Source organism: Lepidothrix coronata, unplaced genomic scaffold (genome assembly GCF_001604755.1).
Source record: "Lepidothrix coronata isolate B3197 unplaced genomic scaffold, Lepidothrix_coronata-1.0 Scaffold78, whole genome shotgun sequence".
In the NCBI taxonomy this organism is placed as follows: domain Eukaryota; kingdom Metazoa; phylum Chordata; class Aves; order Passeriformes; family Pipridae; genus Lepidothrix; species Lepidothrix coronata.
In genome coordinates this window covers 304241-317808 of record NW_016690258.1, presented here as the reverse complement: position 1 = coordinate 317808, position 13568 = coordinate 304241, and the positions used below count along the sequence as shown (strand labels likewise).

At 61.1% G+C, this 13568-nt stretch overlaps 3 protein-coding genes across 5 annotated transcripts in view; 2 read left to right on the top strand and 1 right to left on the bottom strand.

Moving 5' to 3' along the window:
* The first annotated feature begins 43 nt into the window (after window positions 1–43).
* GMPPB (GDP-mannose pyrophosphorylase B) lies at window positions 44–2267 on the top strand. Its single transcript, XM_017819886.1, has 8 exons — window positions 44–216; window positions 281–361; window positions 435–483; window positions 877–1178; window positions 1255–1333; window positions 1429–1556; window positions 1740–1922; window positions 2081–2267. Exons 1-8 carry the CDS (start codon window positions 88–90, stop codon window positions 2210–2212), a joined length of 1083 nt encoding a protein of 360 aa, XP_017675375.1. The 5' UTR covers window positions 44–87; the 3' UTR covers window positions 2213–2267.
* Window positions 2268–2356: 89 nt separating this feature from the next.
* Window positions 2357–13568, bottom strand: part of RNF123 (ring finger protein 123) — a 55230-nt gene continuing 44018 nt past the window's right edge. For all 3 annotated transcript variants that reach the window (XM_017819867.1, XM_017819865.1, XM_017819866.1), the window contains exons 36-39: window positions 3590–3732; window positions 3134–3228; window positions 2930–3015; window positions 2357–2826 (exon numbers count right to left, since the gene is read on the bottom strand). In XM_017819867.1, the coding sequence (XP_017675356.1) occupies window positions 2727–2826; window positions 2930–3015; window positions 3134–3228; window positions 3590–3732 (424 nt within the window). In that variant the 3' untranslated portion in view covers window positions 2357–2726. The remainder of the gene's footprint in view (window positions 2827–2929; window positions 3016–3133; window positions 3229–3589; window positions 3733–13568) is intronic.
* AMIGO3 (adhesion molecule with Ig like domain 3) lies at window positions 5105–7998 on the top strand. The gene has a single exon (XM_017819875.1). It carries the CDS (start codon window positions 5462–5464, stop codon window positions 7106–7108), a length of 1647 nt encoding a protein of 548 aa, XP_017675364.1. The 5' UTR covers window positions 5105–5461; the 3' UTR covers window positions 7109–7998.

Genomic DNA, 13568 nt, shown 5'->3' with positions numbered 1-13568 from the left:
GGGCGGGGCGGGGCCGCGCGGCGGTGACGTGCCCGGCGCGCCGGGCGCTGACGTGTCGGTGCGGGCGCTGGCGCGGGACGCGGGGGGATGCGGGCGCTGATCCTCGTGGGCGGCTTCGGGACGCGGCTACGGCCGCTGACCCTGAGCCGGCCGAAGCCGCTGGTGGAGTTCTGCAACAAGGCGGTGCTGCTGCACCAGCTGGAGGCTCTCCGGCAGGTGGGGGCGCGGGGCGCGGGGGGTGCGGGGCCGCCCCGCCGCCGGCTGACCCGCACTCCCGCAGGCGGGCGTCAGCCATGTGGTGCTGGCGGTGAGCTACATGTCGGAGGCGCTGGAAGCCGCCATGCGGGAGCAGGAACAACGGGTAAGGGCCCTTCCGCCTCCCCCCACCTCCCCCCGCAACCCAGCTCGCCCCGCCACTCACCTTGTGCCCGCAGCTCGGCATCCGCATCTCCATGTCCCACGAGAAGGAGCCGCTGGGCACAGGTAGGATGCATGTAGGGGCGGGGGCGGGCGGGATGGAGTGAGGCCCGGGGGCAGCGGGGTGGGTGCTGGGGATGGGTCTGGCAAGGCTGGGGACGCTGGGAGGCGGCACCGTGGGCAGCAGGGTGGGTATGAATGTGTAGGGCTGGGGGGCAACAGGAGCGGGACAGCATGGACAGCGGCATGGGTATAGACAGCGTACAGATGGGAGGACCGGGAGCACCTGGAGGGGGATGCCAGGATGGACATGGGCAGGACCAGGGAAAGCGGGGCCAGCCGAGGATCCAGAGGGACTGGGGACTTTGCGGGGGCACGCTGGGACGGGCAGAGGCGGGACCAGCAGGACCCGGGCACTGGGCTCACCGCATCCCCGCGGGGTCATTCCTGGCTGGGCAGCGGGGCCGCTGGCACTGGCACGGGACCTGCTGGCCGAGGACGGGGAGCCCTTCTTTGTCCTCAACAGCGACGTGATCTGCGAGTTCCCCTTTGAGGCGCTGGCCCGTTTCCACCGGCACCACGGCGGCGAGGGCTCGCTGGTGGTGACCCGCGTGGAGGAGCCGGCCAAGTACGGCGTGGTGGTGTGCGAGGCCGACACCGGCCGCATCTGCCGCTTCGTGGAGAAGCCGCGCGTCTTCGTGTCCAACAAGATCAACGCCGGGCTCTACATCTTTAATCCCGGCATCCTGCAGCGCATCCAGGTACAAGCCGGGGGGCTGGGCTGGGCCAGGCTGGGGGGCTGGGCCCCCTGCTCAGCCCTGCTCCCTGTCCCTGCAGCTGCGCCCCACCTCCATCGAGAAGGAGATCTTCCCGGCCATGGCGCAGGACGGGCAGCTCTATGCCATGGAGCTGCAGGGTAAGGCCCTGTGCACAGTGCAGGCAGCATCGGGGGGTCTTGCCTGCTCTGCCACCCCTGCTCTGGGGGTTGTCACCACGGCTCTGTCCCTGCAGGCTTCTGGATGGACATTGGGCAGCCAAAGGACTTCCTCACGGGCATGTGCATGTACCTGCAGGCGCTGCGGGCTCAGCACCCTGAGAAGCTGCACTCAGGGCCTGGTGTTGTAGGGAACGTGCTGGTGGTAAGTGCCAGCCCCCAGCACATCAGCCCCGGGCACATCATGGGCTCTCCGCGTCGTCCCACTGCTCTCCTCACTGCCATCCTCGAGCTGTGCCTTCCTGTCCCCATGCTGGCCTAGTGGCCTGGGCTGTGCCAAGAGCTCTGTCTGCCCTCCCAACCCTGGCACAGCCCATCTTCCTTCCAGGACCCCAGTGCCAAGATTGGGGCAAACTGTGTCATCGGCCCTAACGTGACGATCGGGGCCGGCGTGGTGGTGGAGGACGGGGTGCGCATCAAACGCTGCACCGTGCTGGAGGGAGCCCGCATCCGCTCCCACTCCTGGCTGGAGTCCTGCATCGTGGGCTGGAGCTGCTCCGTGGGCCAGTGGGTGAGGCCCTGGGTACCCCTGCACGGTATTGAAGCTCAGCTCTTGCCCTCCCGCCTCCTCAGGCTGTGGCTGGAGGGATGTGCCGGTGCCTGCGGGCAGGAGTGGGAGCACAGCCCAGGGCCTGAGCCGGGCAGGTGTGACGGAGCCTCTCCGGGCAGGTGCGCATGGAGAACGTGACCGTGCTGGGTGAGGACGTCATCGTCAATGACGAGCTCTACCTCAACGGGGCCAATGTGCTGCCACACAAATCCATCGCCGAGTCCGTGCCAGAGCCACGCATCATCATGTAGCAGAGCACCCTGCGGCCCCAGCCCTCCTTGGATTAAATATTTATATTTCCATTTACTGTTCAGCATTACCTGAGCATGGCCCAAGCACCAGGTCGCTTGCCAGGGCTGGCCTGGCTTCCCCTCCCTGTGTCTCAAGGCACCACATAAGGAAGAATAATTTAATGTTGCATTTCACGAAGTCAGCCCCCAGCCAGGGGCAAGTTAACAGCCCGAATGCCCAGCCCAGCCCCACTGCCCTGGGGCTGCCACATGTTCCCAGCGCTGCTGCAGAGCCGAGGCCTTGGGCTCCCCTCCCTGAGAATGGCCCTCGGGACAGAGAGGCTGCCAGGCGAGGGGACGCTGGCCTCTCCCACCCTGCAGCCCCCTGTCCCACACTGCAGCCCCATGCTGGGTCCTGGCCCTCTGGGTGAGAGTCCCACGGCCCTGAGCAGGGCAAGCATTTGGGGAGAAGCCAGCATGGGGCAGGGGGGCCACCCCTGTCAGCCTGGGGGAGCCTGTGGGGCAGGGCTGGGCTCTACGAGCTGGCTGGCTTGGTGAAGTCGTCCACCCCCGTGATGGTGGCCTTGCAGAAGAAGCAGTCCTTGTTGTTCATCAGGTGCTGGTTGATACAGGCTCTGGGACAGAGGAGGAAAGAGCATCAGCCCCCCACCCTCATGGCACAGGGGAGCTGGGGGCTGGCAGTTGCCCTGGCGGGGGTCAGGCATGGGAGTTACTCACTTGCATGACTTGTGGGAGCAGGGCCTGAAGATGGCAGAGATGGGGTGTGCGTAGCAGATGGGGCACAGGTCCTCCTCACTGGTGGGCTGTGGGGGTCACCAGGCAGTTAATGTGGCAGACGAAGCCCTGTGTCTCAGGGCAGCTGTGCCAGAGCCGGGGCTTCTGCGGAGGATGGGGACAGGGCTGGGGGGAGGAGACACTCACCAGTGTGGTGGCAGCTGCCTGCTTGGACTCCTCACTCAGGTGGCTCAGCATCTTCTCCACCTTTGCCAGCTCCTCAGCACTGATATACTCTGTGTCTGGGGGGACAGAGTGAGTGTACGTGGGGCGGATGGGACCCTCAGGCTGCCCTGAGGCATCTGGGTGATGAAGGGGGGCTGCATCCCCTTGGGGACCAGCCAGGACAGGGATCCCCGTGCTGGGGACAGCAGGCTGGACATTGGGCACTGAGAGGGACAGAAATGCTGACAAGCAGGCACTGGAGACATCCCCATCTAAAGTGTCCCGCTGGGGGATGAGGGTCAAGGATGCCTATCCCCAGGACTAAAAGGGCTGGGACATGTTGCAGGGGACACAGACACCACCAGCAGCCCCGTTCCCAGCCCAGCTGTGGGCGGGTGGTGAGCACAGCCCAGCTCCCAGCGCAGTGCCGGCACTTACAGGTGTGCAGGGAGAAATGGCGCTTGTCCGTGGCCGGGGCAGCAGCTGCCATGGCCGAGGGCTCAGCGTGGCCCAGCAGGTACTGGATGGAGCGCAGCTGGAAGCAGGGATCCGCCAGCAGCACCGCCGTCGCTCGCTCGGCCCTGCCAAGGGACACAGTCAGATCACAGACTGCACACCCTGCAGGCCCAGGCCACCCGGCTGCATCCCCAGCTGGTGGTCCCCCTGCTCCCTGAGAGCCAGGGAAACGTGCCCAACTGCAGCCAAAGGGTAGCAGCCACCCTCCTCCTCGACCGGGAGGCTCCGGCGATCGATATGGTGCATCAGCACTTGCTGAGGCTGCAGCCCTCACGCCGGTGCCCACAGAGCCTGGGGAGCTGCGGGGCGGCTGGAGCTGCCAGCGCTGCCCTGGGTCACAGCCCTGCAGGGGAGAAGGGGAGATGTCCCGCAGCAGCCTCACGCCGGGGGCTGTGGCTCCGTGCACCAAGGGACAGCTCAGGGTGCCCCCAGAGCAAGCAGGTGCCCCCACAAGACAGGAGGGAGCAGTCGTGGCTCTTCCTGGCTTCAGCGTGGCTCTTCCTGGCTTCAGCGGGGACAGGCAGGAGGGATGAAGGGCACCTTAATGGGTGTCTCCATCGGCATCAGTGCTGTGGCCCGTTCATGGCCCTTGGCAAGAAGCAGAGCTGGCTCCGTGGCCAGCCCAGGGGCAAGCCCAGCCACTCCAGCGGCAAGAGGGGCAGGAGGAGTGAGGGGAACATCCAGTTGTCGCAGGCTGAGCTGGGGCGCAGGGGGTTAACAGCCCCTTGACTCGCAGCAGCCGCAGCCGCCAAATTAGCTTTTTGCTGCCCTAATGGAAACCAATTCCCCAGCTCTCCTCTTCCCACTAACCGCCTGGGCTCTGGGTAATGACATTCCTGCTTGTCCTTCACCCTGTGGCCGCCCCCTCTCCACCAGCAGCCCACGGCTCCCCCTCTGCCGTGGCGACCCTGCGGGGCTCGGCCATCCTGTTTGTTCACCCCATGGCTGAGGGTGCTGGGGGGTCCCCGCCAGCTTGTGCAGGAGGTGGTCAGGATGCGCGCAGAGGGAAGGAGCACGGCTGGGAGATAAGGAGCACTGCGGGGGTGACCGCCATCCCCACTCCCAGCCTGGGCGTAGGATGGAACACGAGGGGCTCCCAGAGGTGACGACGGGGTGGGTTTATTCCAGCATCCTCCCAGAGGCTGGGCAGTGGCGGAGCAGCCGCTTTACGGATTAGAGCCGGTCGCAGCTGCCGTTCTCCGGCGGGAGGGACGCGGCTGCTCACTGGTACGGCCGGAGCGGCCCTGAGCTACCCCGGGGGACAAGCGACCACGCAGGGCTGCGCTCGCCCTGCCCACTCGCAGGGAGGGCCGGGGCTACCGCCGCGGCCACCACTCCCCGCGCCGGGGCCAATGGGATCCCGCCCGGCCCCCTCGCCGCGCACCGCCCGCGCCTAAATAAGGGCAGGCGCGGGACCGCGCTCCCGCAGCGCGCCCGGCTCCCGGGAGGTGCTGCCCGGGAGGGACCCGGACGGGGCTCCCCGAAGGCTGGAGCGCGGGGATGTGCCCCGGCGGCGCTGAGCGCTGAGAAACTTCGCACTCCAGGGATGCGCAGCTCCAGGAGGCAGCGAGGCGCCCACACACAGCCCGACACGGAGCGCCTCAACCCCCCTGATGCGGATCGGCGGCTCCCGGCCGTCCCCCCGCAGCCCCCGGCCCGCCGGAGCACAGGTACGGGGCAGCCTCGGGTGAGCCGCGGCGGAGCCGGGCAGGGCGATGCCGCCCTTTAACTCTTTTCAAGCCTCACGGCTCGAATCGGGATCCTCCTTCTCGGAGTGCAAAGGGGCGTCTCTGGATGCTTGGTAGAGCCAAGGCAGCACCGGGGGAGAGCAGGGGGGACGGCGACACGCTTTCTCTCGCGTCTCATCGAGCCTGGCTGTGCTGCCAGGCTGCACAGAAGCTCCTGCCCGCCACAATGTCCCCACCGGTGACCGCAGACCCGCTCTGGCCGCGGGTGGCGAAGCTGCTGCTGCTGCTGCTCCAGCTGTGCGCCCCCGGCCGCGCTCCCCAAGCCTCCCCGCAGTCCCGCCTCTGCCCCTCCGGCTGCATCTGCACCTCCGACCTGCTGAGCTGCAGCCAGCAGACGCTGCAGCATGTGCCCCAGGCACTGCCGTCCACCACCACCACGCTGGACCTCAGCCACAACGCCCTCACCCAACTCCACGACCGCTGGCTGGCCGCCCTCCCGCACCTCGAGGCCCTCCACATCAGTCACAACCGGATTCGGTACCTTTCTCCGCAGGCTTTCCACAATGCCTCCTACCTGCGGCACCTGGACATGTCCTCCAACCACCTGCACGCCGTGGAGACGCACTACTTCGAGGCGCTGGTGAGCTTGGAGGAGCTGCTGCTCTACAACAACCACATCAAGCGGGTGGATGAAAACGCCTTTGCCAAGCTGAGTGGTCTGCGGAAAGTCTACCTGAGCTGGAACAACCTGACCACCTTCCCCTTCCATGCGGTGCAGGGGCTGGGGATCTACAACCTCCGTACGCTGGACCTCTCCTCCAACTGCCTGAGCAGCATCCCTGTGGAGGTGCTGGTGGCTCTGCCCGAAAACATCGGGAATGGTTTGTACCTTCACAACAACCCCATCAGGTGCAGCTGCCCGCTCTACCTGATGCTCCAGCGCTGGAAGCAGCGAGGATTCAGCTCCGTGAAGGATTTCTTCGAGGAACACACCTGCAAGGTATCTGGCAACGTGCCCCGGTCCCTGATCAAGGTCCACAAGTACAGCCCCATGTTTGAGAACTGCTCGGCGGGCCCTGGAGACGCGCACCTCTCGCCCTTCCAGGTGATGGTGGGCCAGCCCATCCAGCTCACCTGTAACACCAGTCTGCCGTCCTCGGCCACTACCTACATGTGGATCTCCCCTCAACACGAGCCCATCAAACACCCGGGGAACAGCAACGGCTCCCTGGAGGTCTTTCGCAACGGCAGCCTGAGGATCGCTGTGGCCAAGCCCTGGCACTCGGGGGTCTACGTAGGCTTCACCAAGAGCACCCACAATTTCAGCAGGCTGTGTGAGTTCAATGTGACCGTCCAGTACCCCAAGCCAGCCGGGGAGACCTTCAACACTGGCCTCACGACTCTGCTGGGCTGCATCGTGACCCTGGTGCTGGTGATCATCTACCTGTACCTCACGCCGTGCCGCTGCCTGCGCTGCTGCAAGAAGCCAGCCCCGCTCAGCCCCCCGCAGGAGTGCAGTGCCCAGTCCTCCATCCTCAGCACCACCCCCCCCGCCACCGACGGGCCGAACCGGAGGGCCGGCGCCAACAAGCACGTCGCCTTCCTCGAGCCCATCAGGGAGACGCAGAATGGCAAGATCCGCCTGGCCCTCGGTGAGGACTTCCCCGACCCCAAGCACCCCAAGGTCCTGCAGCTCAAGTCAGACACAGAGTCCATCAGTTCTGTCTTTTCTGACACCCCCATTGTGTCGTAGCGGGGCAGAGCTGGGAGAAAAACCAGGGCATCATGACAGCTGGTCTCCATCGCTGCTAGAACAGGATTATTGGGCACCCCGAGTTCCTGGCTTGAGTGCGACCCATGGGAGTGATCATCGTCACCCACAACTGCTTCAGCCATGAGCTCCTGGTGGGTTTTGGGTCACAGGCACATTGGTGCCCAGCAAGAGCTCCTTGCATAATCCACTAGCAACAGCCTCATTAGCACAAGGGTAATGCTGATGAACCCAGCATGCTGGAGAACCCCCCCTTCTTTTGGGCACCCACCCTCCCTAATGGTGACGCTGGGGCTGGGGATCTGCCACGTCCCCAGCCATGAGATGCCCAACCTGACACCGCCACCACAGACCCCTAGGCCAAGGAATAGCTGTGACATGTGGGACACTGTCCTCACTCATGACAGGGCCTCTGGGGATGGCAATGCCACCGTTGTCTCCCAGCCTGTAGCAGTCCCTATCAGCACGCCATGGCTGGGAGCAGGGGGAGCATGACCCCATCACAAGGGGGGTACACAGCCTCTCCCCCAAACGTGGCCACGCAGGGGGGATGGAGCTCAGCGCCCACCCAGCCACGCAGCCAAGCAAACCTTACAAGCTTTTGCTTCCCGAGGAGCTGTAAATAGTGAAGGCAGGATTAGGTGACGCGACACAGCGCCCCGGCCCGCATTGCTCAGAGCTCCCCGTGCCACCAAGGACAATGAGGTCTCCGCTGCGCCACGCTCCTGCGCTGCTTCTCCTTGAGGCGGACACTGCTCAAGCACAGCTATTTAGGCAGTAACCTAATCAGCCTATCGATAAATGTGAGTAATCCTCCCCTCTCCTGGGTCGTAATTCTCTAGTTCCATTGGAATAAAAATGCCTATTTTTTTAAGCTCACACTGGGCTGAGTGTCTCCTTGCCTTGCAGCAGCGAGCAGCCACCCTGCAGCTCCTGGGCACAGCAATGGGAGGCTGGGGTCTGAGTGAGCCCTGAATTCCTGCTGGCCTGGCACAAGGCTCACAGCCTCTGCTCCCATCAAATGGCGTTTGGGTGGCCTCGGCGAGGGGGTTAAATGTGCTGAGCAGGCCTGGGGCTGCTGCGAGAGGAGGCTTTTCCCTGGAGAGCAGGTCCCCAAAGTGATGCCTGGGAAATCAGGAGGGAGCAGCACTGACTGACACAAGGGCACATCCAGACCCCAAAAGGGATGACAAGGGTTTAGATGCAGGGGAGAGGCACTGCTCAGGAGGGGACTGGCCCTGCCTTTGTCTCAGTCCCAGTGTCCCCTGCCGATGGAGACCCCCGACTCGCTGTAACCTGCGCTGCCTTTCCTGTCACCCAGCCTTGCATTGGCCTGGCATAGGGACTGGCTCTGCCCCCCACCTGCCTGATCCCACAGAGGGATAAGGGTATCCTATCCACTTGCTGGTCACCAGCATCCCATCCACAGCTGAAGCAGGAGCATGTGGCTGTCATGTGCAGCACAGGGGAGGCTGAGGTCACCCTGTAGGCAGGAGCACAGCTCAGACACAACAGGGACCAGGCCCTTCACAGAACTGCACCCCAACCTGCAACCCCATCTTGGCTGACCGTCCCAGTCCCAAGAGCCACTGGCAGCCCTGTGACTGGTGGGAGGGGAAGGTCCTTGTGGCACTGGGACAGCACTAGCACACATCCTTCAACTTTTCCTGCCGGGAAACAAGCAGCTTTTTTCCCAGCAAAAACCCAACTGTGCCTAAAGCACTTGTCAGAAACCCCTCACCCATCTAAGGAGGGGACAGTGTTTGGAAGAGCACCTATCCTGAGACAGCTGCAGCCTCCCAGCACTGCTCCTGATGCTGACCTTGCGCTCAGCTCCACACGATCCGTGATCTGTGCCTCTGCAGCCCCCAAGGTGATGGGATGTGGAGCGACAGGCCCTGCCAGGCTGTGCCCTTGCTCCCCCACACCCAGCACTGCTGGCCCTGTCACCTCGTGTTAGCACAGCGTCCTGATGAGCCCAGGACACCGTGTTGGCCACACCAGGGGCTGCCAGGGGGTGACGAGGTGTCAGACAGAGAGGTGAGTGACACCTTGAGGGTGGAGATGAGGTGCTGCCACTCTCTGGCTTTGCACCCAGGCAGGGATCCATGGGAAGGATGGTTTCAATTTGACCTGGGAATGTCTGGGAAAGAGAAGAGACCCAGGCAAGTGCACCCAGGTCTAAACCACACCAGGGCACTGCCCCAAGTGCCACCCATGCCTGCTGAGACACTGCTAAGCCCATGCCAGAGCACTTGCCACATCTAAGCACCATATCTTCCTCCAAAAGGAAAAGTGAAGTGCTGCTCCAGGCTCCAGCACCCAGATTGAGTGTTACCCACCCGCTGTCTCCATCCTTGTCAGTCTCCTTGCAAACCTTCTCCTTCCCTGGCGCCAACACCAGCTTCCCAGGCATTAGTGCTCCTGCAAACCTGCATCCTCAGCTGAGGGTAACAACTGAAGCTTAGGGAAAGCTCAGGCCAAGGAGTGTAAGAAAAGCTCTCAGGGACTCTCCAGGGACACACCAGCCTGGAAAAGCCCAGGAGAGCCTGCAATTCTCCTATCCCTGCAGGAAGGCTGAGCCTTGCTCTGCTGGGAACAGCACATCTGAGGTCTGTATCAGTGCTGCCCCCGAGGGATCCCATTGCCTTTAACCACGAAAATCCTGCTGCTGCTTTTCACACCTTCCTGATGCTTAGAAAGGATCCCACACCACACGGCTGCTCCAATGAGCAGGGGAGGGCGGTTCAAACTGTCGAAGCAGTTCATTAACCAGCCTGAAAGGCAGAACATCTCAGCAAGGAAAAACATAGCTGGGAGCACAGCCTCTCTGACAGGCAGGAGTTGAGAAACCTAATGGATGTTCCCCGAGGAATACCCTGTCCTCTCTCAGCAGCCATCTGCACCATCACAGCCCTGGCTCCCACCAAACCACCCTCCTGCTCCTCGGCTCTGCAGGGTAAAGCAGTGGGTCAGCACAAAGCACAGCAGCCCCAGCACACAGGGACCTGTGCCAGCATGCATGGGGACAAGGACTAGCTTTGGGATAAGGATTAGCTTTGGGGACCAGCATTCAGCGCTGACTCCTGTCTCCCCTGGCACTTCACACCTCAGCCAGGACAATGTGGGTGCACTGAATGCCAGTCCTATCCTGTCCTCCTGCCACTGGGGCGGGACACATGATGAACATGGCTGGACCCAAATTCTTTCCTTACGATGCTCACAGTTTTCCAAAGAGCTCAAAGCAGCAAAGCCTGGTGCTGGCCAGCACAATGCCTGCTCCTGCCTCCCAGTGTGTGCCCGACAGCCTTGAGGTGCTGGGAGAGCCCAGCCCTGGCAGTCCCACTGCTCAGGACACAGTGTTTGGAGCTGGCAGCTTGTAAAAACTGCAAGACCAGACTCCTTTTTTAACCATGAAACCTATGTCTGAGCTAGTCATTCTTCCATGCTCTTGCTCACACTGGCCTCAATGTTACACACTGCAAGACTGGGGTACCGCCCATCTTCTGAGACTTTAGAGCAAGGTAGCAAGGACTCCTTTAGACTGAGTGGTCCATGAAATGCCTGCTCCTGCCCCTCCTTCCACCACAGCTCACTCACCAACACATGTTGAAGGAGTATTAGTGTTTAATTGGTCAGTAATTACAGGGTCCTACAGGACTGCAGAGAACTACCATGTCCACAGCGACCAGCCAAATCCCCAGGGTCCCAGCAGTGCTTGAGCACATAGGTACGTGGCTGTTTGGGAACCTGCAGACTAGGATCTCCTGACCTTTCCAGCAGAGGTGATCCCAAAACCATTTGGCAACTGAGCAGAGTCTGCTTAGTCTGCCTCCAAGGTGCCTCCAACCCTCACCCTGAGAGCATCATGCCCCTGCCTCTGAGCGGGGGGTGTCCATGGGGCATGGGAGAAGCACGAGGTGTCCATGGGGCATGGGGGAAGCCCAAGGAGCAGAGCAGTGGCCAAGCCCTGGCACAACACTGCTCATCCCCAGCCCAGGATGGCCACTCACTTCCCACAAAGGCCATTCTAACCTATATGCCCAGCCCTAATTACAGTGGGCCCTCACACACAGGGGACCACAGCCTCACCTTCTGGCCTCACCCCTTCCCCTGCGCTCGCTCCCACCAGGATCCTGACACCAGCTCTGGCCAACGCTGCTCCATTAGCTCACTCTGAAGGAGGCTTAATAGAAAATCTGCTCAATTATTTAGCAAGCAGACAAACAGGAGGATGATACTGGCTGGAGGCAGCCAGGGTCTGTGGTGTGGATTCAGCCCAGCTCCCGGCTCAGCCTGCCAGATCCTACTTTCCCTCTCCTCCCCACTCAGTCATTAGGGCCTGGCAAACAGGCAGCACATGGACATCTCTGCCTCCTCAGCCCTGCCAGCCACTGAGACTCCCCAAAGCAGTGCTGCCCAGTGCTGTCAGACCCGAGGGCTGGGAGGGGGGCACTGAAGCTTTGGCTCACCACAAGCAGCACCAGCCTGTCCTGCCCAACCCAGCAAGGAAATGCATCTCTGCTCTCTCAAAAGCACAGCCTGCTGCATCCAGGGACTACAGCAAACGATGGATCAACCATCTCACCACAGCCTGGCCTGGGCAATGTTCCCTTGCCTTGTGCTTAATGGCTCTGTTTGATGCCAGGAGTCCGTAGCAAGAGGACTTGATGCCTGGCTGAGTGTCCTGTGCTGGGAAAGGAGCAGCTGAGGCATCTGATTGCAGCCTGATAACGTGGCTGGATGAGTTGGCAGGGCCCTGATCCTCCTTACTCCCACCCTTCCCCACCAGAATGTTTTGGCCCCATAAATGGGACTTCATTCCTCCACTCCCAGAAGAGCTTGCAGCACCTTCCAACTAAGTACCTGGTACTGTGTCTGCTTACTGGGTTGGAGGGGACCAGAAAAAAACACAGCCAAGCCAAGGAAGTCTCCCGAGGTCCCTCATTCTCTAGGGCACAGCCTTCTCACAGGGAACCAGCCAGGGTAACAGCTAGTGTCCCTGGTAATTCCCACAGGGACATTCCTGCAAATGTGGGTTGGAAAAACTTCTCTGTTAATGATTTCTGGCAATCTGGGACCTGGGAGAGATTTCTACCTGCTTCCAGCACTGCCTGGGCAGAGCGTTTCTGGGAAAGGACAAAAGCTCATCCCGTTATCCTGCTTGCTGCTGAGAGGAAGGGGGAAAGGAAAAGGAAAGGAAAAAGGAAAGCTGTCTCCACATGAGTTCACACAAATGGATCTGCTCTGGAGGGCCTGGTTACATATGGGACCCTTTAAATCACTTCAGTTCCTCCTTGCAGCAACACAACCCATAGCAATCACCTTCCATGGGAATGTACAGACCCGAGGAAGGTTTGAATTCTCCTTTTCCATTCCACAGACCATCCTTTTACTCATGCACCTGGAGACAGATGCTTCCCATTGCTGTGCTCTGGGCCATCGCTGTGCTCCATCACTGACATATCATCTCCCTGGCTTTGGGGCAACTGTTATCCCAGCTGCACCACCCAGGCTTCAGCACCCCGTGGTGATGGTGCTTTGCAAACAGGATCAAACCAGGGCTGAGCCCTCGAGGAATGCAAAGGCAGCAGAAAAGCCTCAGTGGTTGCTCTCACATCTGCTGGTTTTCTCCATCCCACCTCTCTTTGCCATTTCACAATGTGCCTGCATGGAGTAGAATTGCTCTGTCAGTGGGGTGCAACACCCAGTTCTCAATTCAGAGTGTTGCAAACAGGGTGGGGGGTTCAGTTTTTCCTTCCATGTGAGGCACTCTGCCTTTGGCCATGCTGGTCTCTGCCTCCAGACTGCCCATCCCCTCTGTTTAGGTATCAGCAGAGGGTCTCCAAGCCACCAGCCTCAGTTCTTTTGCCTTGATTGACCTCAATGGCTCCCCTGCAACGTTTGCTTGCCTTTTATAGATCACTGATGCATCAAACCTCAGGTTTAGTGCATGGCTTTGCAAAATCACAGACAAGCATTTTGGTTTATAGATATTTTTTCCTGGGCTTCCTCCTGTTCCACCTTGTGTTCCTCCTGCTCAGTTAGGTCCACCTTAAGGACACAATGCTTTTCATCCATCATTCCCCTATTTTGTATTTATTTCTGCTTTCCAGTGCCCAGGGAGGTGACTGCAAAGCCCTTGAACATCAGTCAGAGACCTGCACAGTGCCTCTGGTTTGTGACTGCACAGCCCAAGGCATGGAGGATGCTGTTGGTAGACAGGGGACAATGGCTGCCCAGGCTTCACAAAGCACAACTGGCTTTTCAGGGAAAGGACACAGTCTGGAAGCTTTCTGTCTCTCCAGGAGTCCCTGCAGGCTAGAAAGGATGTGACTGACATCACACTACCATGTTCCCAGAGCTCTTTGGAGTTTGCTAAACTGAGGGGCGTCCCTTTCCCATTTTGACCCTACAAGTGACCTGACCTGGGACAGATGTT